Source organism: Sesamum indicum, linkage group LG8, assembly GCF_000512975.1.
Source record: "Sesamum indicum cultivar Zhongzhi No. 13 linkage group LG8, S_indicum_v1.0, whole genome shotgun sequence".
Classification (NCBI taxonomy): Eukaryota; Viridiplantae; Streptophyta; class Magnoliopsida; order Lamiales; family Pedaliaceae; genus Sesamum; species Sesamum indicum.
The window spans coordinates 18879433-18904011 of record NC_026152.1 but is presented as its reverse complement, the minus strand read 5'-3'; the positions used below and the strand labels follow the sequence as shown (position 1 = coordinate 18904011).

The following is a 24579-nucleotide window of genomic DNA, read 5'->3' as shown; positions in this document are numbered from 1 at the left end:
ATTGCAAGAAAATCTGATCACCTGCTGCCCCTGTTTCTTGAGTTTTTGCTCTTTGTTGAGCTCCCACCATTTTGTATTACCAAGATTGTAAGAACCTGCGAAACATTCATGCGAGGTATTACATGAATCAATCATTGACGTTCCATTGTACTTCCATGAAAAACCTCTGCCCTTTAATATGCTGGACAAATAATACAGACAACTCCTATCGTAAAGGCGAAGCAGTATCAGATATTAAGCTGCCACTCCACTCTTAATCCACTTAGTTTGACCATGTATTTTGAGTCTGCCGTTTTTGTTTCCATCACCATGTATCTTTATTGATTCGTGTTTCCTGGACCAGATAGGTAAGCAAGACCACATGTTGGTTTCACCCTCATCTAGTCGGCGATCATGTTGGTCTTGAAATCGTTTGTGTTATACATGCTTTCTTGATGAATAATATAATATAGCCATTGAATAAAACAAGAAAAACAAAGGGAATTTTATGAAAAAAGGAATAGTTGTAACCATCCAAAAATATATATTTGTGTATTTATGTTCAAGAGTTTATCCATATCTTCATTCTCTTTTTCTTGAGTTATCTATTATCTGTAATATTTCTAGTTGGACATGTCACTGTATCTCGCTTGTTTGATTTTGATTAGTTGTTCTGCCTGTTGAATTTTAAGTTCTGATTATATATGAAGGGAATTTTAACTTCTGATTGGGGTTTTAAGTTCTTGCTAGGTTTTGGCTTCTTTCCAATGTGTTGCATTATGTTGAACATGCATTTTGAGTGATTGTGTGCTCAGCTTCATTAGCATGTTAATGTTTGTAATGCTAATGCATTCATATATGTCCCCACCAGGCTTGGGATCTCTATTATCATGTATTTAGGCGGATAGATAAACAACTTCAAACTCTTACCACCCTCGACTTACAGGCAAGAAAGCTGTTTCTTATTGTATCAACTGATGTCTACTGTGCATCACACTGACTATTATCTTCTTTTGTGAAACCAGTCTGTGTCTCCAGAACTGTTGGAGTGCCGTGATCTTAAACTTGCTGTTCCTGGAACCTATAAAGCTGGTATAGTTGGAGTTTCCATATGCTGCTACACCCTCCCCAACCAACACACACACACACACACACACACCAAAAACCAAAAAAGAAAAATATTTCAATGTAGGCTGTTCTGTGAGAAAGTTACTATTTCTTTCCCCAGATTCACCTGTGGTGACAATTGCATCTTTTGCACCTCAACTTGTTGTTATCACGTCCAAACAACGACCTCGTAAGTTGACAATTAATGGAAGTGATGGAGAAGATTATGCTTTCTTGCTGAAGGGACATGAAGATTTACGCCAAGATGAGCGTGTCATGCAGGTCTTATTCATGACTTTTTATGCCAATTCATTTTATGTAAACAATTGCTCAGATATTACATTATGCATATTATTGTTGTCTAGTGAAGTCAATTTTATCAGTGTTTCTATCTGAAGACTACTTCTTTACAGCTCTTTGGTTTAGTAAATACTCTGCTGGGGAATTCTAGAAAAACTGCTGAGAAAGATCTATCTATCCAAAGATATTCTGTCATTCCACTCTCTCCGAACAGTGGCCTTATAGGATGGGTCCCAAATTGTGATACCTTGCACCATCTCATTCGAGAGTATAGGGATGCCAGAAAGGTTTGGTTCGATCACTTCATTTCTCTCCTGACCTCATCACCTTTTCATACACCAAAAAGCATGCATTTTGTGATTACCGTGCCTGTTTCTGGTTTTGTAGATCACCCTGAACCAAGAGCATAAGTTGATGCTTAGTTTTGCTCCAGATTATGATCATTTGCCTCTTATAGCAAAGGTTGAGGTGTTTGAGTATGCCCTGCAAAATACAGAAGGAAATGATCTTGCAAGGGTAGGGGCTTGTTCACAAGTTGACTGGTTTCCTTCTTTTCTGATACATGCTTATAATTTATTTCCTGAAATGCTAGGTGCTATGGTTAAAGAGTCGCACTTCAGAGGTCTGGTTGGACAGGAGGACAAACTATACAAGAAGCTTGGCCGTCATGAGTATGGTAAAAAGTTCATACTTAAAATTGTCCTATTGCTTAGTATTAGATAATTGTTTTGCTATTACAGAATCAGGTAGGAATACACTTCAACATCTATACTGTTATTTGCAAGTATTGCTGCAGACATATAAAAGCTTCTCCTTCCATACTTTCCTACCTCTCTCTGTGTCTGTGTCTGTGTCTGTGTGTGGCTTTCTTGATTTTTGTGTCTTTGTAGCATTTTGGGGAAAGTGGTTGGTTCCCTTTGTTCTGACGTTTGCAGGGATGGATGGGATCAAAGAAGTTGGGATCTCATTAGATGTTTTAGAAGTGATCTTAATTCTTAAAGTCTCATTCCATAGAACTAGTGATTAACTGGAAGCTGGGACTAAGATAAATAGTTGTCTTTTGATCTTTGAATGCATGTTTCTATCCAGTATGCTTATATCCTCATTGAAGTACTAATCTGGGATACTTGATACTGTAACGTGTAAATTGTGAAATATTCTTATGAGAACACTTGAACCTTGGTTGCAGTGTGAGACAGTTGTTTATTGTTTTCAATGTTCATAAAGTTATGAAGTGTAGTTACTGTGTTCTTTAAGTATGTCAAGTTAATTTGAAAACGATGTAGATCAAATCTGATATCAAATACACACACACACACACACAAACATATATATATATATATATGCATACTTTGTTATGTAACTACGATGGGTTTTGAGTACTCATATGTATAATATATACATTGTTCTGTTACTAGGATGGGTTCTGAATACTCCGAAGTTTGGTTGCATTAGACATAACTGGGTGTCAATATAAAAAAGAAGACTATATGTTCCATTTATTGCTCGCTCATGTCTCAAATGATGAGTTTGACAAAAGGCAAAATGTGTTTATATATAAAACTCATAAACCTGACTCCAATTAAAATAGGTTGCCTGAGCCTACTGATCTGTGAAGTTATAGTCACTAGCTCCACCTTTTTCAGGTTGGTTACTTACTTGGCCTTGGTGATCGACATCCAAGCAATCTCATGCTGCATCGTTACAGGTATGCTGACGGGTAATCCCATGATTGTGAATTGTTTGAGTTTTCCACTTATCTGGACAAGACCTTCTTGGCAGTGGGAAGATATTGCACATTGACTTTGGAGATTGCTTTGAAGCTTCAATGAACCGAGAGAAATTCCCTGAAAAGGTTGGTGTCCCTGCTTCTCGTGTTGATAAATTGTTGGAATAAGTAGACGTAATATTGCATCTTACTTGAGAAACTGAAACTGGTTGATTTAGGTTCCATTTCGGCTCACTAGAATGCTTGTTAAAGCAATGGAGGTTAGTGGTATTGAAGGAAACTTCCGCTCCACTTGCGAAAATGTAATGCAGGTTTTGCGATCCAATAAAGATAGTGTCATGGCAATGATGGAGGTATGAACCAAATCCACTGCAAAAGTATTTTCTCTTTATCCCGTCTTTGTTACATTTACTTCAAAAAAACAAGCATCAGGATGAGCTTAAAGTTCATAATTGTAATTTTTATGTGGTTCCATGAATTCTTTTTCATTTCTTTCTTGAATATTTTTCTTTTTATCTATTCGCACTTTTTTTGTTTTCTACTATTTGCCTCTTGTTGCCAAGCGATGAGGTCACTCTTTTGTGCAGTTACAATGGGTTTTCTAATTATCTTGACTGTAATAATTTGGCAAACAATTGACTGATGGTTAAAGAATGTTATATTTAGGGTTGGCGAATGGCTTGGAAGGCGAGTCAGAATTGACTGGCTGGTGATTTGATGTGTTTGCTTAGTTGTTTAGTGGAGTCATGACTGAGTTGATAAGGCCACCTGTATGTAGTGAAGATGGTAGTCATGGTTTGATGTGTTTGGTGGTTGTTTAGGAGGGTCCATGGTTTTGTTCTTTTTCCATTGTTTAATGTTTTGGGTACTAAACATGGTAGTCTGGTGTTTTGGTTACTGAAATTTTGGGTTTGTGTTAAAGTTCTAGGGAGGTCTATGGAGATTATGAGTCGTTTCCATCAGGGGAGACTGACTCAACATCCCAACCCATTAATAACCCATAGAAGTTGCTTGAGGGTCCCAAGTCCCATCTTAACTAATAAAACAAAGAAAGTCTTTCATGGCTCTTTGGTCCGTTATTATAATTTTAAAACAGCTGTAGAGATTTGACCGTCTAAGCACTGAAGAAATTTGTGATTTGTATTTTCAGGCATTTGTGCACGATCCCCTTATAAATTGGCGTCTTTTCAACTTTAATGAAGTTCCCCAAATGTCTACACTTACAAGCACACAAGCCCAACCTGTTGTAAACGGAGAAGAGTCTGGTCCTAATAGAGAGCTGCTTCAACCGCAACGGGGTGTTCGCGAGAGAGAGCTCCTCCAGGTATTGATTAATACTTGTCTTACTAACCTGTTTGCCAGTGACGTTAGGATTTAATTCGCTCTCTTTTAGGCTGTCAATCAACTGGGTGATGCTAACGAGGTTCTGAATGAAAGAGCTGTGGTTGTCATGGCACGGATGAGCAACAAACTTACAGGAAGGGATTTCTCAGCTTGTTCTTCCTTACCATCTAGCTCCATCCAACATTCCCTTGACCACAGTACTTTAATTTCTGGTGATGCTCGCGAGGCTGACCATGGGTTATCTGTCAAATTACAAGTTCAAAAGCTTATTCTTCAAGCAACATCACATGAAAATTTGTGCCAAAATTATGTCGGGTATGTTTTCATACATTAGCAATTACTTTTTCCTCGTCAAATTGTCTGAATGAGACATATCGCGTACTAATACAAGTTCCCCTATGGTTAGCCTCTTGAAGCTAGTATGATTTATTGATTAATGATCTTCTCTAAGCTGGTATAGTCTGAATTTTTAAAAAATAAAAAAATCTTTTGGATTCTTGAGATGCATTTTAAATATAAGTGGCTAATTGTTTCTCGCATATGTGTTGTCCTGCTGACAGAAAAAACAACCTTTTTCTTTTTTCAGATGGTGTCCTTTCTGGTAAGTCGGAGATCTCTACTTGTCCATGGATAGGCCTATGCCTCTGGAGAACCCAAGCGAGCATGGAACAGCCTGTTGTTCCCTCATCTTATTTCTGCTCCATCTTTTCAGTTGTAAATGGCTCAAGTAATCAGATTATAATTTTAAATGGGAATAGGTGATGTATTAATTATTCACTAGGCTTTTGCCCTCTTCAGGGAGTTCATTTGTCTGTAAATAATTTAGATTGAGGTATAAGCTGCGCCCAGCTTCCCATAGTGTAGTGCCATATGCATGGGAGTGCAGTAACTTCGTTGTACATAAATGTATGTAAATATTGTACAGAATTCTGAAATATATATGTATGTGGAGTTACAGTATACTGGTTTCTGGTCCTGTCCTCGTCTGTCGTTCTTAGTTTTTTCGTTGCTTCGTCTTGAGATCTTAATTTGCCTGCTGCATCACAAGGAGACATTCTATAATAATTGTGTTCTTTGGTTCATTCTTGACTGCTCCGCTTCCACCAACTAAACCTTTATTTATGTTTTTTTTGGGTAGAACTACAATATATTTTCAACATCTTGTTGATAACCAGGTAATTAGAACGGCCTTACTGATAACCGGGTAAATACTTACGATATTGAGATTCCTTCCTCAATCCCAGCCGCCAAGATGTTTAAGGCCGTTGTCATTGATGCAGACACCCTCATTCCTAAGATCATGCCTCAGGCTATTAAAAATGTTGAAATCTTGGAAGGAGATGGTGGTGTTCGAACTGTGAAGATCATCCATTTTGGTGACGGCACCCAATATAAGAGTGCAAAGCATCGTGTTGATGTTATTGACATAGAGAATTTGACCCACAGTTATACCATTGTTGAGGGTGATGTTCTAGCCGGCGTTTTTGAATCAATCACTTATCATGTGAAGATTGTGCCGACAGAAGATGGAGGATGCATCTGCAAGAATAGGAGCATTTACCATACCAAGGGCAACGTTGAGATCACCGAAGAGAAAATCAAGGAAGGAAAGGAGAAGGCAATGCAGATGTTCAAGGCCGTTGAAGCTTACCTCTAAGCCAATGCCTAAGAGCTGAATATACAGCCTGATGAGGCACTAAGATACTATTGTGGTATTTTGTTCTTTTGAGCTGTGTATTTTCTTCTGGCATCACACCATTAAAGTTGTACTTTGTTAATCATTTCAATACAAGTGATTGTTTTCTGGATTGTTAATTAAATTTGATTATGTTTGTATTCATCCGAAATATTTGGGTGTAATTACTTAAATCTTTATTGTGGTGTTGATGACTAGCAGCTTTTTGATTCATGTGCTAGTTAATTTCTGTACCAATCTTCAGTTGTGTGCTCAAACAATGGGTGAAATTGTTAATGATCACAGATGGAAGGAGTCAGCTTTTACATTGTCAGCTTATGGTGATAGTTGCAATGTCTACCGAAACAAAGTGTCAAACTTCATAGCAGTAAGTAAAGCATAACCGCTCATCAAATTTAGCACAAGGAAAAAAGGCCTTAAGGGTAGGCATTTGAAAACCCGCAAATAACAGATAATGTCAAACAACGGAATCTAATCTCTCGGACATCGATGTTTCAAAACCTGCAGCAACTAGATACTAAGTTAAGTCAAATATACATCAGAGATGTGCAGCTACTTTTACTCCCTGTGACCGTGTCAGTATCAAGCATCGTCATGGAGAAGTGACCTGCTTCCTAATTCTGCTTGAGCGCCTGACGGGGGTAACAATTTCCTCATCTCCATTAGCCTGCAGAAATTTTAGTATGGTAACCAAATTTGTAAATGATATACTTAATAACCATAGAAGAAAGTGAGATTTTGTCTACTCACATTTTTGATTGGGATCCTCTCAAGAGTGGTGAAGCTTCCATATGAAGGTGAGTCCGAAGAATACTCTGATAGAGAAGAAGCCAATGACTCTCTTTTGTTGTATTTCCGTGTCCTCCTCTCTGTGCTTTGCGCTTCACTTGCTCCTCCTCCTCCAAGCTCTTTCTTGCTATACGATGCACTCTTTTGGAAGCTGCTCATCTCCGAAGGACAGGAGGATTCACCTATCTCATCTACTTCTGTTTGCCAATTCCCTGAGAATGACTTCTCCTGGTAGATGTGGTTAGTGCGAGTAAATCCATTATCTTTCTGCTTACTCGACAATGGACCTATGGCTTGTACAACATTGGAAGAACTGGGAGGTTTCATGTACTGGAATGTGAAGGCTGCAACTGCCAACAAAGCGGCAAAGAGGGAAGAAATCCCCATGGCATAATATGCTGGAGCTTTGTGTTCTGATGATTGCGGCGACTCCAATGTTATCGAACTTTGGGATTCTTCACTTAACGATTTCACATCTGATGGGTTCTTTTCTTCGAACGAGGTAATATCAGCAGCACAGGCATAAGGGCCAAGACTGATCACATCTGAATGGGATTTCTCAGTTTCAGCTGTATTAGATGCAACTTCAGCTGCAGTTTCAAGTCCACTTTCTTGATCTTGCGTAATAGTGGCTAACTGATGATCTTCTAGCTGATTTTCATAGTTCTCATCAGTCTGTTGCACAGTATTGGTAGTGGAGATGGCTTCTCTTTGACTCTGAACGTCGTCTGCATTTTCAGACTCCATTTCAGTAAGCTGTACAGAATCAGGTATAACTTCTTCAGTTTCTAAGGCTTCTTCTTGTGTGTCAACTTCCATCTCAAAGTTCTCATCAGAATCAACTTCTGGATATGCGACTTCCTCTTCAAATGCCTCCATTTCAGTTTCCATTTCCTCCAACTCCTCTCCTTCAAGGTCCTCGACCATTTCATTGCTGGCCTCATTATATCCCCAACTCAAAGAACTCTTTTGCAGGTCAGAGAGGTCCATAAATTGCAGTGGACTTTTTCCTCCTTTGCCACGCTCGTTAGCCAGCTTAGAGATGAAAGACATAGAATTGGCTGAGAACTGATTAACATGCCTAGCAACCCAGTCAAAATTTACTTTGGCATAGGCAGCAAATCTTGATTGGTGGTAGAAGTTAGTCAGATCAGATAAGCTCAAATCTTGAAGGACAACGTTATCAAATGCCGGAGAATGGGTGATGGAGATTGATAAACATGCCATTAAGAACATCATAAGAATAGAAAAACACATCAACCTCGTGAGGGAGCATGGTTTCTTTTCAATCTTCTGAACTGAATTCTCCTCAGATATTTCATCGGTGACGGTTGTACCAACCGGTAATGATTCAGGAGGTTCAGAAACATGAGGATCCTCTTCTGTTTCTTCTACACCTATTACCATATCTGCCGAAGCAGTAACCTCAAGTTCTTCCTTCTGGGAATCTTCAGTCTGAGACTCCTCTGTACCCTCAGAGTCTGAATAGGTTTCAGACATGATTTCTGCCGTAAAGCTATCGTCCAGGCGCTTCAATTCATCTGGATCCAGGCCCTTTTCTTTGTTCAAGAGAATTTCAATTCTGGGATTTGGTTTGTAATGAAGAAATTGAGGTCTTGGAGACAAGTAATTGGTTTTTGGATCATAAGGAGGCAAGGATGGATCGGCATCAAGCATGGCTGTTGACAGGGAAAGGGGCGAACAAGAATCCTTGTTCCTTAAACCTGACTCCAGTATCAAATTATCTGAATCAGTAACTACTGATTCCGATAATGATTCATGAGAATCTGAAGGAACATCTGAAAAGGACACTCTTTTTGAAGGCCTGGAAATTGGAGGAACTTCCTGAACAGCTTTCTTTTTCTCCAACTCAGCAACATTTAAGTCCAAAGTACTTTCAGTTTTGTGGCTTTGATCATAGCCCGCTTCAGATTTTGACTCCAAATCTTCAGAGACGTTAGAATACATGGTAGAGAAAAACATGGCTTTTCCATCAGACAACGAGATTGAGGTCCGAACAGGGTCGTTTCTCTCCACCAACACTTTCTTTCTGGGAGATGGAGTGAACTTTGAGGCTGCAGAAATAGTTGGAGACATGAAGTTCTTAGAACCCTTCGCCGGGGAGTGGAGTCTCGAAGCTTTCAAAGTGTGATCTTTCTCATCATTCTCCTTTTCTTCACAATCTTTCAGGTAAGAACCCGTGACTTCTTTACTCACAGAACGTCTTCTCGCAAAATCTGTAAATCGACAAACACACAAAAATAAACAACCACTCGAGAAAAATTGAAAAGAAACTGTAAAACACTTTACTAAAAATCTCCGAGAAATTGAGGAACTATGAAAACAGACGCACGGAAGAACTCATGGGAGAAACAACTAGAAACGAGAAATTGCACCTTTAATCAAGAAACTATGAAAACACAGACACACACAAGAACTCGTGGAAAAACTTAAAAACGAACCTGATGGGCTATTGGCGGGAGTGATGGGATCGAATCGTCTGGGATTTGTCAGAACCGAGGGTTTGGGAAAAGGGTTTGCCCCACTGAAACTTCTGCGGGCTCCTGAGTTGCTCTCTGAATTTCTTGGATTCGGGTTAATGGGCCTTGAAGAAAGAGGGGACGGAGATCTGTTTGAATGAGCCGCCATTGGAGAGTTGAGAGTTTCTTTACTGTAAGCAGTAAGAATGGAAAGAAGGGGAGAGAAATATCTTGAAATGATTTGATGAGATTATGAATTCGATTTGATTTGAAGAGATGTTGTAACGGCTAGTTTAGTCAAGGCTTTTGTAAATTTAAATATTTGACCGTTGCGATAAGGCAAAAGTGGGTAAAAGGGGGCAGGAGCCGTTGGATCGGATTATCATTGGAATTGCACCTTTTGACTCTTCTACACTTTCTTCTACACCTTTCTTTTTCTTTTTTAGGATAGTCCATATCATAACATAAATTACAATCAACTCCCTTTACGTTAGGTATAATTATAAATATATTTTATTATATTAAAAATTATCAACACACATGATGTTTGATGTGATTACCTAAGTTTTGGGTGTAGGTTTAGAATTATTCATTTCACCCTTGTTTTATTTTTAAAAAAATTAAAATTATAAAAGAAAACAGACGATGTAGATGAAAAAATTGAAAAATTATAAAAATGAATTTGAATATTCACTTGGTCCATAAAAATAAATTTCAGAATTTTGATAGTCCAAGGGTGTTTTGATAGTTCAACACAAAAATAAATAAATAGAAACGTAACGGGTTGAGTGAGTTGTTGGACGAACAATAAAAGCAAGGGGTATTGGTAATTTTTCAAACAACAAGAAATACTACAATTCACCTTAATTTTTTGATTTAAACTAATTCTTTTTATATATTGTAAATTTGTATTACGTTGTATACGTTTAATATACGATCAGATGCCTGTAAAATATTCTTTTCAATTATATAATTAATGTGATTTATACACGTAATATAAATGTATATATAAAATAAATTTACAAGAATACAAAGTGGCAATGAAAGTCCCAAACTTAGTTTTCTGCCAATTAATTTCTTGTCTTATTTGATCATGACATTCCATATTTTGGTATAAATCGATATAGTAATCTCTTATCACAAATGCCATGAAACTATCAAATTGATCTCCTACCAATTAAGGCCAAAATTTCAAATTTCTTGGAGGGCACCAGATTTTATAGTTCCAAAACTTGGTATATTAATAAATTTTTGATATTGATGTTATGATGGATACTTATTCAATTTTGCATATTAATATATTTTCAATGTAGACTAGTGATAATGATGGATGACATAAAAGGAACACAAGATCCCCATGGCATAAATGCACTCTTTTATAAGTGCATCTTTCTTTCTTGAAAAATGATCTAAATCATAGATCAAATACATTTTTGTGACTCGCACATACAACAAAATGAGTTCATCGAACCAAGCCCCGCCCAAAAAGAGCAAAGGCCGTCAAAAGGTAAACATGGTGAAGATGGAGAACGAGAGTAACTTACAAGTTACCTTCTCAAAACGACGTGCTGGCCTATTCAAAAAGGCTAGTGAACTTTGCACGTTATGTGGTGCTGAAGCTGCCATAATCGTGTTCTCTCCAGCCGACAAGGTTTACTGTTTTGGCCATCCTAATGTGAAACTTGTGCTTGATAGGTTTGCCGCTGGGGTTGCTCCTACCACTGCAAATGACCAATTGATATTTGAGGCTCACCGCAACTCTACTATTCGTGAACTCAACTTGGAGCTCACCCAAGTGGAAAGCATGCTTAGAGCAGAAAGAATGCACGGTGAAGAGATAGACCTAATAAGGAAGGCCGGACAAATGCAGAATTGGTTTCCCGACTCATTTGATGAGTTCAATTTTGCACAACTTTGTGGGCTGAAGGAATTCATAACGAGCTTCAAAAAGGATTTTGATGTCAAAATGCAAAAAGACATGCGTAGTCTTGCTGAGCAACTTCCATCTTATTACCCTCCTCCGGCAGGGAAAATGGAAAACCATAGGGGTTTCCACCTTGGTGTTGATGCTGATATTGGTCCCCCATTGAATGCTCAGTTGTCACTAGGGACCAATGCTGTTTCCCCCTATGCTCATGGGGGAATTGAGTTTCGCAATAGTGGTCTATCTGCTCATGGAGAGACCCATGGATCCTCACTTGCTAAGGTTTCAAATGATCCTATGACAACTAGTAATACTAGCGCCCTGATTTCATGTGATTATCTAAGGGCCAATACTAGTTTGAGTGGTAATGTATTTTTTGCTGATGGCCATGGGCGCTCTTCTTCCAACCTTCCAATTGACCCGACGACTATTGGGAGTAGAGATGTCAATAATGCGTCTTGTGGATTCAACATAGGATTCGGTCCTAGGTTGTTCTAAATATTTGAGGTTAATTTTGTGTAGTTTGTGTTCGATAGTCCTCTTCATCTTATCATGTACGTCCTTTCCGATCTTTAATTGCTTCATGCGTTGCCATGTTTTAATGGAAACTCTTGATTCTATAATTTCTTTCCATTCTAACATGCATCATCATCATGTAATATATATGGCTCTAATATTACACATGTTCGAGTTGGATGACGAAATTAATTTGTGGAAACATCAACTTTTCAGAAATATTTACACTGAAAGATACTAAAAGTATTAACACTTTCAAACACTAACAATACGATAGCACGTAGACATATATAGTTGCATATAGTTATGTGTATTGGACATAAATTAAGCAACACTGACATGCCAACAATAAATTTACAACTTGAAAGAAATAAACAAAAATTATTACTGATTTGTACAATGTAGTATGCAACAAACATCAACCCTACTTGAACATGTAATAATCTAACAAATTAATCGAATGTTAACAATATTCAATCACGAACATATATACACTTCGAATATCTTGATGATTAATTGAAAAATCAAAATAAAAGGCAACATTATGATCAGTTTAGTTCGATAATAAATTTAATTTATGATATATCTTTCTAGATTAGAATCGACTATGGTAGCAACATTAGTTGAATTATTCTCGATTAGTGAACAAGGAAGCGATAAAAAATTCATAAATATATAAACAAGCACATCCTTACTTCAAAATTTGAGAAAATGTAATTATTGTATCATCTTAGCTTGTTAATTAATTTATAAAAATTAATTACGGATTGATTTCACCATATATATACTATCACATCGGATACTTTTTTCAAAATCTTATATAACATATCGATATATATTACCCAATAATTTAGTACTAAAAATTTATAATACCCGTATGCTTATATATGAATCAATTAAGTATTTACACCGAATATTCAAAATAAGACCATATTATGCTTTTGATCATATGGGTAAAATAGATAAAATTTCAAAACATCTTTCTAAAAAATAAAAATAATAATAATAATGTCCATACAAACTAGCTAGGGCTTATGCGTTCTTAATTGCACGGATCTGATCAGGTGACGTGGCTTCGGCCCTACCTACAAATTATTGGATTGACGGTTGATCATTGCACATGTGGTATAAATATATAAGAACACGCACAGAGTATTGCGTACAATTGTACGCTCCTATCTATAATGAATTCAAAAGTAGAATCATATGCATTCTCTATTAAATATTTCAATATTAAGATTCTTATCTCTATACAATATCGATTTGAGTGTTGCAAAATTATTGCAAGAGAAGTATCCTGCAACCCTAACGTATTATGATTACTACTCCAACAACAATCTGAGATTTTGTTTAAAATAGGTCACGAATTTGAATACAAAAGCAGAATTGAAACCAATTTTGATACTCCTTTCAAAAAACTAGAGATACTTATACACACAACTAGCAACTTTATTATTAGGTAAGAATTTTTGGATCTCATGCAGCTGGCAATAATTACGGAACTCACATAATCAATAAATAAAAATAGGTAATTAGAGGAGAAAAACGTAAAAAATGTTGTGAATTAGGAGCATTAATTGCTGAGTTAGCAGTATATAAGGAGACAGCAACCTTTTTCTAACAAACCCTCGTCCTGCTGCTTATTCTTAGGACACACAAATTCATCTTCGAACGTTAACAATGGCGAGAAAGAGTAGCAGAGGCCGCCAGAAGATCGAGATGACGAGAATGTCGAAAGAAAGCAATCTGCTCGTCACCTTCTCCAAGCGTCGCTCTGGTCTTTTCAAGAAAGCCAGCGAGCTTTGCATCCTCTGCGGCGCTGAGATCGCCATTGTTGTCTTCTCGCCAGGAAAAAAGGTCTTTTCCTTTGGCCACCCTAGCGTCGAATCGGTTGTTGAACGCTACCTGGCGCCATCGACGCCTCCGGTTGCTGCTGCGCCGCCTGTCACGACCACCGCGGTGCAACTCGTGGAGGCCCATCGGAGTGCCAGCGTGCGGGAACTCAACGTGCAGCTGCACGACGTGCTCGGCCGGCTGGATGCGGAGAGAAGGCGAGGCGTGGAGCTCAGCCGGTTGAGGAAGGAGGGCCCAAGCGGAGGGAGGTGGTGGGAGGCTCCGATTAAGGATCTGAGTATGGAAGAGCTGGTTCAACTGAAGGAAGCGATGGAGGATTTGAGTAAGAACGTTTCCCAGCAGGCGGAGAATCTGATGGTCGTGGAGGCGGCAGCAATGGCAGCGGTGGAGCCGAGTCCTTTCTCACCACCACCGGGCTTTGGAGGAGGTGATGGCAGCTCAGTCGTGGAGGATAGGGTTCCGGGGGATGGACTTGGACAACTTTCTGTGACTCCGCAGGGATTCACACTTGAATTTGACCGCTCTTTTTTTTAAGTGCTTGTAATTTATTTGCTTGTCAATTTAATTATTATTGAGAAGAGAAATTGTTTTCTTGATTATTAATTTGGAATTATGTGAAACATTCTTATCTTTATTCTGAATATTATTTATAATCAATTATTATTATTATATATATATCCTCACACAAAAACTAACAACACATACACAATTAATTAAATAAGTAAGTTTTTTGTGATTTTTATGTTCTCATCAGGTTCCAAGTTTAATTTTGAGCTTTACTTGATTAATTATCATTTGTCATTGATTTATTTAATTTTTTTAATTGCACATCCTACTAACTAATTGTAAGCATACATGAGATATTATTATAAACTTGAGAGTTATTTATTTATCATGGAAAAAAAATTTAAGTAGAAGTAATTTTAAATTGAAATAAATGAACAGTATTTTTTGCCTCTTACTTCTATAGGAAGCACAAAGGAAAATAATACGTATTCTACTGAGTTTAAATATGACATATATATAATAACTCGTTAATATATTGAATAATGTGGATACAATATTCGTCATACTTATATATACAGAACATTATCTCAAAATGATATACAACATTTTAGAGTTGTTACTACTATTGAATGCTGTCGTGAACAATTTTTTTGTCGGTGGAAAAATTGAGTATTTTTTTAATAGTGGCGAATGAGTACTTCATTTAGCCAACTTGATTCACTTGTGGAAGACATGATTCTTGTGTTATTTCTACTTGGCTTCAACTTATAGAAATATGAAAATGATATGATTTAATTTTTGTGAGAGAAGAAAAAAATCGTTTTCTTTTGCCCTAACTTTCTTCAAGATTTACTTTTTTTCCGCAAATGTAGTTATATTTTTTTCAAGAAATGGTCGCAAGATGGAAAATAAACCAATTTTTCTCTCCAACTAAAAATATTTAACGATCACATACAGACATATGGACTACACCGTTAAATTGTAGATAAAAAAGTGGATGAGAATAAAAAATGCTATTTTTTTTTTTAATTACAGGACCAAAAGTGTTAATATTCTCATAATAAATGGGATCAAAAGTAAAACGGGCTTTTGTGAGACCAAAAATATTATTCTTTAACATGAATTTATAATAACACTGTAATTTAGCTCTACATTACCTACAATAGATATATACAACATAGTTTTCTCATTCACACCATAAATATTTTCCATGTTTATTATTAAGGTGGCATGATTTTAGGCTTAATTGCATTTTTGTCCCATAATTTAGGTTGTTTGACATTTTCGTCCTTTAAGTTTATATGATAGCATTTCATTCTACATCTTTCTAATTTTTTATTTTTATTTTTTTTTGCTAGAGTTCACTTTTCTCAACGAAAAAATACATATGCATCTCAAGTGACCTTTTAAAATTGGGGCTGCAATTCCTATTAGCTCATTTTTGTCAGCATTGTTGTACTTTAACTTTCTTGTATAGCATTATGTTTTTGAATCTTTTTGCGCTCCGGCAAGAAAAAAAATTGAGATCCCAAAAATTAAAATTAATGATACAGGATTAAAATACTATTTTAAAAAATTAAAATTACGGGACCAAAAATGTATTCAATCCCATGATTTTATGTTAAAAGCCTAGGAAAAAGATGCAAGTTTAGTTTACCACGCGCTTGGATAACGTGTCCCTTAATTTCTATTTCAGATGAGTTTGATTAGATTAGCTTAATACACACAGCGATTATTTTGTAAAGAGAGTAAATATTATATATATATATGGTCCATAAAAGATTTTGAGTGTATCACTATATAATTACTGCGTTAAATTCGATTTGAAACTCATGAGCTCATCAGATTATTATGGGTAACATTATACGTATTTCAGAATAGATATGATCAATCGAGGAATAAGGCAACATATTAATTAAACAAAAATTCGCATAAATGTGCATTAATCTTAATCAGCATCTACAATAGTAAACACGTACGTGTTATTTGATCATAGACGATCGGATCATGTGAAAAACATTAACTATGACAATCTAATTAACGTGTTACCTTGACTAGTTGCATAACAATGTTAGCACATATTTTTATGTCGTATATATATAGTACCTATTGATATATTTTGATCACCACATGATATTAATATATATATATATATATATTGACATGTAATGCAAAATTAACCATATATGATACATGATCGAATCTCCCTGTACTAAAAGATATGTTCATTTAGATTACATGACGGTTTCGTTCGATCTCAAATCCTCAAAATCAATGATTTTATCTTAATTTGACATTTTATAATCATTTGGAAACAAAAAGTAAACCATATTCTTACAAACTTGCCACAATTTCATTAGTCAAATGCATTTTTATATAGAAAATTTTGATTTTCACTTTGATACTAAATTAACAGACGACTTGTTGAATAGAAGAAACGATATTAGGCTTTTATTTGGGAAAAAAATGGAAGTAAACAAGCACGTGTTTCATTTGATGATCGTGCAAATAATTATTTTGATCTATCAAAATATTTACGTGACAAAATAATTGTAATACGACACTTATACAAAGGAAAAAAATATCGAATCTCGAGTTTCCTTACAAGAAAATTACGTATGATTTTATGTTTAGATAGATAATTCGAATGCGAACATGAGAGCTTTTCCACACGTAACCGCAACAATTCAAGGTATTTGTGTTCTTATTGTCATGACTTAGTATATCATGTTCTGATTAAATGATTCCGTAAATTAATTATTCAGATTGCACAAATTAATTACAATCATATAATTAATAGTCAGTTCATCACTCGATTGGTTAGTTTCCGCCAACACATCATATGCTGTAAAAGAAAAGTATGTTACAAATTAAAGTGATTAATGAATATAATTTAATTATATGATGTTATGTTACTAATAATTATTGCTGCATCAAATGATGGATTTACAGATATTGTTTATTTGGCTAATAATAATTGGTATCAAATGTTAAAACAGACGTTTAATATTTCTTGTACACTAAATATTACAGCTGGGTTGACTTTGTAAAATTAGTTAATATATATAATTCTAGATTAAACTCTCTCATTAGCTTAAAATTATTAATTAGCTTTCAATAATGTCAAGTAAACATGCTTAGGTTTTCACCTGGCAAAAATCCATACGTTTACTAGGAAAAGATTTTGAAACTCCCAAATCAGATATGAAATGCCAAAACAAACATGAATTGCTAGCTAGCTTTTGATGGTGTAATAATTCCAAACTCCCCTATAAATATATAGGCATTTCTTTTCCTCCATGCTCCCAATACAATTCTTGAAACCAATTCAAAACCCTTTTCTCGATCCATCCTTAATTCTTTACATAAAATAGTGACAAAAGAGATTGATCGATCGCCATGGCAAAAAAGCCGAGCATGGGCCGTCAAAAGATTAAAATCGAGAAAATAGAGGTAAAAAATCACCTACAGGTCACATTTTCAAAACGGCGATCAGGGCTCTTCAAAAAGGCTAGTGAACTCTGCACACTTTGTGGCGTTGAGATTGCCATAATCGTTTTCTCCCCAGCTGGAAAAGTCTTCTCCTTCGGCCATCCCAACGTGGAGTCTATAATTGATCGGTTCTTGGCGCGAAGCACGGGCCCCAACTCCCACGATCCGTTCTATCTGGTCGAGGCTCAGAGGAATGCTAGTGTTCGAGAGTTGAACCTGCAATTAGGTCAAATTATTAATGAAGTGGAAGTGGAGAGGAAAAGGGGTGAGAATTTAGACAATATGAGGAAAACGAACGAGAGCCATTATTGGTGGGAGGCCCCTGTGAGTAAATTAGGGTTAGACGAGCTCGAGCAACTGAGGGATGCCATGGAAGAGTTGAAGAAGAATGTCACTCAGCATGCAAATAAGCTGATGAATCCATCCTCGGTGTTTGTGCCAAACCGGGCTAGCGGCGTATTCGATCAGTACGAGAGTAAACCTAGTCATGGAATTGTGAGTTCCAGCCATGTGAATGCTGCTGTCAACAGTAACTTTGGATATTGCCATGGATTTTTCTGATATTGCATGTTTCTTGACTAGTATCTCACTAGCTGCTTATTATTGTGGAATATTATTGTTCTTTAATTTTTCTATTAAAGCAGTTACAAGGAATTAATCATTCATATTAATTATATATATATATATGATGAGATTTCATATTGCTTTGACGATAATTTTTCATTTTATTTGGTAATATTTTGTGAGCCGAATATTGATGAATTTTGTGTTTCATAAGTTATATATGATCCGATGTATAAACGCCTTGGCTGCTCGCAGAATAAATTATATTAATTTTTTTACATAATTAATTTTATTTTGAATTATATATATACAATTTAATTTCTCAAAGTAAACCAGTTAAAATATATACAACTTTTTTCATGTTCTAGAGGAGGAGGATTAATTAAACACGAATATAGTACTTTTTCGAGCTGGCTACTTTTTATTCTGATGTCCAATTAGTAATACATATATATGGGGTAAAATCTATTTTGAGTTCCGTAATTTATGTCATTTCTAATACTAATATTAATTAATGCAAATTGCAGGGGGAGAAATTAACAGTACGTCATATGGTCATTTTACTGCGTACGTCTTTGAAAATTTCTGAAAATAAGTCATGGAGAATGGACTAGAAAAGCTTCAGCACAAGAGCAAGCACAAATTATTGATCTTATAAGCATATTCACGGCAATATTTACTACCAACCAAAGAAACGAAAAGCAGCAAATGTATATATGCAATTATTTATTTATTTACTTTGAAAAACGATGTGAAAAATTTGCCAGTGATGCAATGATTTTCCTAATTTGAAGTTAGCAATACTTACCATTAAATAGTACGACGTGACAATTAAATATATATGTCGACAAACAGAATATATTTTGTTGGGTGATCATATATATACGTACCAATTATCATCATCTCATTAATTATATGAAAAATAGATAAATAAATATTTAAACTCCATATATGTAATATGTGTTCGCATAAACTATTTTGTTTAAACTAGTTGGTATACATGCATTGTGCACTACCCCTAATCTCTTATTTGATAGTTTCAATTAATGGAATGCAAAATGCAGCTTTAATTAGCTACTTTAAGAAAAACTTAAAATGTAGTAAAGAAGTTCCGAAATACTAAAATGAAAACTAGTAGCCGCATTCACTTATGTCGATTGCTACTGATAGTTAAGAAGTGCGGACATACTGAAAAGGGTCGAAATTGCTTATTAGTTAAGAATGATAACAGTGTAGGTTATGTATATTCTTCTAAATATAATTTTAAGTAATTAAGCAACATGCATGTAGTATATTGCAATTTCAAGATCAAGAATGAGTATGTAATAATATATCTCATATGTGTTCTAGGAATTAAACATTTATGACCACATTATAATATATGCTCATAATTTTGATTTTCCATTTAGTATTTCTCCCTATCCGAATATTTATTAAGAATCCCACATAATTTTTCACAATTTTGCATAAATATCACATAGGAATTTTATGTTTTACATAAGGAAATTTGTCTTTAGGTGTATTTATGTTGAGATCGATGTATAATTAGGCGTATCTTGAGCCCATGATTTTCATGCACATTTGAAGAAAGTTGAACAATAATTTATATTCAATGAAAGAAACCAAACTTTATTTTACTTCATTTCTTCCTAACAAAGCCATGGATTCTCTATGGGATAAAATGAAAACTACAATTATAAAAATAGAGCTAATATGCATTCTGCTTATATTTACAGCTTATTGTTTTAATTCTCATTAGATGAGACCATTATTATTCCATAACATATGGATTCTTCATAATCCACAAATGAAATAATCATGGTTTGAATTTTGAATTAACTAGCACAAGAATCACTTTCGTAGTATCCATACCTTGGGGTGTAATTAATTGGCGGACTAATTGATAAATCGAGAGTAGTATTAACCTGATAACATGAAATTATCTCATCTCACCAAATGGATTTAATGAAAAAAGAAAGGGAAATACCCACACGTCGTGTATTCGCTCTATAAGTAGCTCGTCCTTTGCATGGCTAGAATCACCACCTTCATTTGACTTTCTTGATATTAGGTTTACTTTTCTTCTTGAAAATGAATTCCTCCGACCAGAACAACCCACAAGAAAACAACCCTTCCCAGAGAAAAGGAAAAGGCCGCCAAAAGGTGGATATGGTGAAAATCGAGAATGAGACTAATCTTCAAGTCACATTTTCCAAGCGTCGCTCTGGGCTATTTAAAAAGGCTAGTGAACTCAGCACTCTTTGCGGTGCTGAAAGTGCCATCGTTGTGTTCTCTCCAGGGGAGAAGGCACATTCTTTTGGCAACCCCGACGTGGAAACAATTGCCAATAGGTTTCTAAACCAAAATCCCCATTCGAGAAGTGATGCTGACCATTTACTTGTGGCGCATAGTCGTGCAAATATGCGTCTGTCCAACGAAGAGCTGACCAACGTCGAGGGCCAACTCGAGCTAGAGAGAAAGCGTAAACAAGAACATAAGGACATGAGGAAGGCTGATGAAAACCAAAACTGGTGCCCACCTCGCATTGATGAGCTCGACTACCAACAGCTGGAGGAACTGAGGAGGTCTTTGATGAGTTTCAAGCAAAATTTTGAAAACAAAGTCCAAAATGCTACTAGTTTGGCAAATTCATACGTTCCTGATGCAGGGACTGCCGGGAGTTTCCCGTGGACAACCCAGAGTGATCCTAGTACTGGTTTCCCATTCAATCCCAGTATTCAAGGGCCTAATGATCAATTTGCTCTTTATGGTAATAGGGAAGACATGTACACAAGCAATGCACCATTGAGAATCGGTGGATCCTCAACTACTACTTTATTTGATGGGGGGTCCGGTACCTCAAACATCGCAATTCCAACAAACCCTAGGGCAAATTATTGCCCTAATGCATCAACCTTTCCCAATTTGGTGACTACTACCGCTGGATTTGCTTCTTCATTCGATCCAGCAGTTGGTAACCTTGGATTTACGGTCCAGTATCCTCCTCCTCCTCCTCCTTCAACTGGCAGTTCCAATATGACATTCCCATACAGTTATGGGAATTCTAGTGATATGGTCCCATATGTTCCTGGAACAAGTAACCCCAATTTGGAGCTTGAGCGTCGTCGTCGGGGAAAAGCAAGCAACAACCAAGACAAGTCTCAAGGATCCAAAGGCAACCATGGTCGTCGATCTTCCTAATTATAAGCTACATGCATGTTAAGATGAATTTAGTTTGTGAATATGTGGTTTTTAAGCTTTAATTTTCATGTTTGTCCATTCACATTTGGTGTTCATCTATAATGTTTTATGCTATGATTTGGTTATATATATGTCTGTAAGGGTTACTACTTTGTCAATGTTGAACAAAGTATATATACTACGGAATATATATGAATTTTTCTTACTGATTGTATATATGCAATCCCTCTTAGAAATAATTAATATATGTAGTGATAATATTTTAAATACATGAAGTTTATACAGACACTATATATGGAAATTTTACTTTCTAATTAAAATCTATCGAATTATTTTTTACCGATAAACCAACTTTCTTCGTGAGTTCATCGATCCCAGCAATTTATCATGCAAATTAATGACACCAAATACATAAAATGCTACGTACGATTGATTATAATTAGGGTGATCGACGTTGAATATTAAAAAAGAAAGTTTCAAGAATAATCTTATAGATCTATTAGAAATATATATCCAATTTAGTATTTTATTGACTTACTATGAACATATATCTTTTAGCATGTACAATTTATAAAAGAATTAAAATCCTCTTGGAAAAACATCCACTAACATTCTCTACTTTTGATTTTATGCTAGCATATATATTCACAACATAATTGCTCATGCATGTATGCTTACTAGCTAGAAATAAAAACTATGTACATTTTGTTGAACACTCTAAAATAATATGATGACGTAATAAGTAACATATATGTAAGTTTGCATCCAAAATAAGCAAAGCATGCAAGAAAACTTTTTCAATTTCTTACTCCTACTAACAAAACAAAACTCACAACTTCGTTATAAAATACATAATATAAGATACGACATGTCCGATTGATCATGCACATATGCATGGGAACAACTTCCAAGTTACATATATATAGGTATTGCATTTATTAATATTCAAAGTTCACGCGTAGTTTGTTTACTGAATCTATGTATATATCTACGGAAAATTTTTAATGATAACTTATTCACAAGTTAATAATGTGTTTAGTTTTTACACAATTTGGTAAAATATTAATTTACGTTTACACGTGTTGATAGTGAATTAAGTTACACGTAGTTTGGTCTATATGCAACATATTTATAATGTTAATTCGGTTAATTTATTAATCCAAACGCGATCTTAGTAATGATCGATGTGTCAAAATTCAACTAATGTTTGAATGCTATTGAAAAGACAATCATAATGTCGTCAAGTTAAGTGCCAAACCTAGATCATCAGGTTCAGGTTGAAGACGATCAGCCTATGTTCGATTTGTACGTAGCATATCTTAATTAATTACACATATAATTAAGGTCCATGCACCTATATGTCGACCAAGTTAAATGTTAAGTATCCAAAAACTTAAATACTCTTTTAATCAATTAAATATATTTGAAACATGTCACAATTAATTAAAGAACAATTTTTTTATATTATTTAGAAACTCAACTTGATCTGATATTTTTTTAAAAGTATCCGTACATTATAGATAAATTGTCTCTTGAACTGTGCCATAATGCGCGAGAGTATTTAACAAGGGGTGTTGTTGGCCCATAAAAGGTCATATCATGAATTGGTGTGACTTATTTATAGTTGTCCCATTTTTCTCATTGTTAGAATCTCTCATATATGGTACACTATTTTGGGTGAACAAATATAAGTAACATGTGTTGATTGTTATGCCTAATTTTGAGATGGGCAGAAATTGTAGAATCATAGTGAGGTTTATTACCTACCTAACTTGAAACTCATTGCTCCGGACCAACCACTACTACTCCCATAAACAACGTTTTTCATCATTGCCTTGTATCATCACTCTTTGCTAGGTTGAAGCAGCATGTATGTGGGGATAGGAGAGGAGTGAGGAGTGGTCCCCTACTCCAACTCATTGCCAATGGGTGTGAGGGTTGCAAAGTGGAGCCCCGAAGACCCGCTGGCTTCACTGTCTTCTTAATAATCATGATGATTTGAACGAATGCAGTGCGTACAGTGGGTATGGGCTGTCAATACCTCACACGCACAGCCGCAATCCACTTCCTCACACCCTCATTTATTATTATTATTATTATTATAGTCAAAAATAAATATTCATTAACTATAAATGTTATTAGTTGATGTTTTTACAGGATTAAAATCACGACAAATTTTGATGTGTTCATAATTTAGATTCTCGTATTAATTTTACTTAGTCGTTCATATATTCTTGTAATAATTTTTATATTTTGGGTGCATAAAAGGGAGATTTATTAAGGAGGGATTTGAAAAAACAAAATAAAATTGGAGGAATAAAGTGTATAAATACAAAAAAGAAAAAAATGGTTAGGGGGACCCAAGTCCAAGTTGGTGAAGACTAGCGTCCAATCCTAGTCCTCTTCCAAACCTCCACAGCTGTCTTCCTTAACAGCTATGATACAAACACACATCCCACCCCAACCCCCATATTCAAAAAAAAGAAAAAAGGAAATATCCAGTGAGTGTAGCACAGCTGGCCAACTGGAAAACATTCGAGAAAGCCAATGAGAAAGCAGTATTCAGAAAATGACAAATCCCCGTACAAATTAATCCGCCTTAGTTTAAACAGTGATTGACAGATATGTATAGGATTCCCCTGTGCTGGCACTTAGCGTACGTGCACCACAGCTCATCCCGCACGCATGTCCATGCACCCCCACCCCCTCCCCCATTCATACTTACATATATTCGTTTTTCAACATTGTTTCTCTTAGCTTCCTCCTTTGTTGTTCTTGCTGCCTAGAGTCCATCGCACGAGATGGATCCCTGTCCTTTCGTGCGGATTGTTATTGGGAACTTGGCTCTGATGTTTCCTGACAAAACCCGTTTCTCTACTCTTTCCTTCTACTGTAAATTCAAGCTCAAGGGCTTCCCTGCTCAGGTTTCGGATGTCCCGTTTCTTGCGTCGGAGAGCGATGCTGTTGACAGCAGGATCCACGGTTGTTTCGCCATGGGCAGGGCGGAGTTGGAGAGGTTAGCGGAGAAATCGAGCAAGTTTTCTTCTTTGAAGATTGAGATTCACAGGCGGAGTAGTAGAGGGAACAGTGGTTGTGG

At 35.9% G+C, this 24579-nt stretch overlaps 8 protein-coding genes across 10 annotated transcripts in view; 7 read left to right on the top strand and 1 right to left on the bottom strand.

The window, feature by feature from the left end:
* The window catches only part of LOC105169347 (serine/threonine-protein kinase TOR), a 33984-nt gene extending 28565 nt beyond the window's left edge, over positions 1 to 5419 (top strand). For all 3 annotated transcript variants that reach the window (XM_011089732.2, XM_020696121.1, XM_011089730.2), the window contains 12 exons: positions 851 to 925; positions 1005 to 1071; positions 1208 to 1368; positions 1500 to 1673; positions 1774 to 1902; positions 1979 to 2062; positions 3033 to 3094; positions 3169 to 3241; positions 3334 to 3468; positions 4266 to 4439; positions 4509 to 4774; positions 5046 to 5419. In XM_011089732.2, coding sequence (XP_011088034.1) covers positions 851 to 925; positions 1005 to 1071; positions 1208 to 1368; positions 1500 to 1673; positions 1774 to 1902; positions 1979 to 2062; positions 3033 to 3094; positions 3169 to 3241; positions 3334 to 3468; positions 4266 to 4439; positions 4509 to 4774; positions 5046 to 5064 — 1419 coding nt within the window. In that variant the 3' untranslated portion in view covers positions 5065 to 5419. The remainder of the gene's footprint in view (positions 1 to 850; positions 926 to 1004; positions 1072 to 1207; positions 1369 to 1499; positions 1674 to 1773; positions 1903 to 1978; positions 2063 to 3032; positions 3095 to 3168; positions 3242 to 3333; positions 3469 to 4265; positions 4440 to 4508; positions 4775 to 5045) is intronic.
* Positions 5567 to 6274, top strand: LOC105169346 (major allergen Pru ar 1-like). Its single transcript, XM_011089729.2, has one exon. The coding sequence runs from the start codon at positions 5712 to 5714 to the stop codon at positions 6114 to 6116; it is 405 nt and encodes a 134-aa protein (XP_011088031.1). The 5' UTR covers positions 5567 to 5711; the 3' UTR covers positions 6117 to 6274.
* Positions 6550 to 9689, bottom strand: LOC105169345. Its single transcript, XM_011089728.2, has 3 exons — positions 9407 to 9689; positions 6906 to 9181; positions 6550 to 6822 (listed from the first exon to the last, which is right to left on the bottom strand). The coding sequence occupies exons 1-3, from the start codon at positions 9591 to 9593 to the stop codon at positions 6748 to 6750; spliced, it is 2538 nt and encodes an 845-aa protein (XP_011088030.1). The 5' UTR covers positions 9594 to 9689; the 3' UTR covers positions 6550 to 6747.
* LOC105169462 (agamous-like MADS-box protein AGL62) lies at positions 10938 to 11846 on the top strand. The gene has a single exon (XM_011089852.2). It carries the CDS (start codon positions 10938 to 10940, stop codon positions 11844 to 11846), a length of 909 nt encoding a protein of 302 aa, XP_011088154.2.
* On the top strand, positions 13506 to 14252 carry LOC105169461 (agamous-like MADS-box protein AGL62). Its single transcript, XM_011089850.1, has one exon. The coding sequence runs from the start codon at positions 13545 to 13547 to the stop codon at positions 14250 to 14252; it is 708 nt and encodes a 235-aa protein (XP_011088152.1). The 5' UTR covers positions 13506 to 13544.
* On the top strand, positions 17625 to 18278 carry LOC105169460 (agamous-like MADS-box protein AGL62). The gene has a single exon (XM_011089849.1). It carries the CDS (start codon positions 17625 to 17627, stop codon positions 18276 to 18278), a length of 654 nt encoding a protein of 217 aa, XP_011088151.1.
* LOC105169459 (agamous-like MADS-box protein AGL18) lies at positions 20373 to 21482 on the top strand. The gene has a single exon (XM_011089848.1). It carries the CDS (start codon positions 20373 to 20375, stop codon positions 21480 to 21482), a length of 1110 nt encoding a protein of 369 aa, XP_011088150.1.
* LOC105169457 overlaps positions 24229 to 24579 on the top strand; it is a 2397-nt gene continuing 2046 nt past the window's right edge. The window contains exon 1 of the mRNA XM_011089847.2: positions 24229 to 24572. Within this exon, the coding sequence (XP_011088149.1) occupies positions 24284 to 24572 (289 nt within the window). The 5' untranslated portion in view covers positions 24229 to 24283. The remainder of the gene's footprint in view (positions 24573 to 24579) is intronic.

Coding starts and splice junctions, on each gene's coding strand:
- LOC105169462 (XM_011089852.2), top strand. CDS start 10,938: ATGGTGAAGATGGAGAACGAGAGTAACTTACAAGTTACCTTCTCAAAA.
- LOC105169460 (XM_011089849.1), top strand. CDS start 17,625: ATGGCAAAAAAGCCGAGCATGGGCCGTCAAAAGATTAAAATCGAGAAA.
- LOC105169345 (XM_011089728.2), bottom strand. CDS start 9,593: ATGGCGGCTCATTCAAACAGATCTCCGTCCCCTCTTTCTTCAAGGCCC. Junction 9,182..9,406: donor TCCCGCCAATAGCCCATCAG/GTTCGTTTTTAA, acceptor GTCGATTTACAG/ATTTTGCGAGAAGACGTTCT. Junction 6,823..6,905: donor AGAGGATCCCAATCAAAAAT/GTGAGTAGACAA, acceptor AAATTTCTGCAG/GCTAATGGAGATGAGGAAAT.
- LOC105169459 (XM_011089848.1), top strand. CDS start 20,373: ATGAATTCCTCCGACCAGAACAACCCACAAGAAAACAACCCTTCCCAG.
- LOC105169461 (XM_011089850.1), top strand. CDS start 13,545: ATGGCGAGAAAGAGTAGCAGAGGCCGCCAGAAGATCGAGATGACGAGA.
- LOC105169346 (XM_011089729.2), top strand. CDS start 5,712: ATGTTTAAGGCCGTTGTCATTGATGCAGACACCCTCATTCCTAAGATC.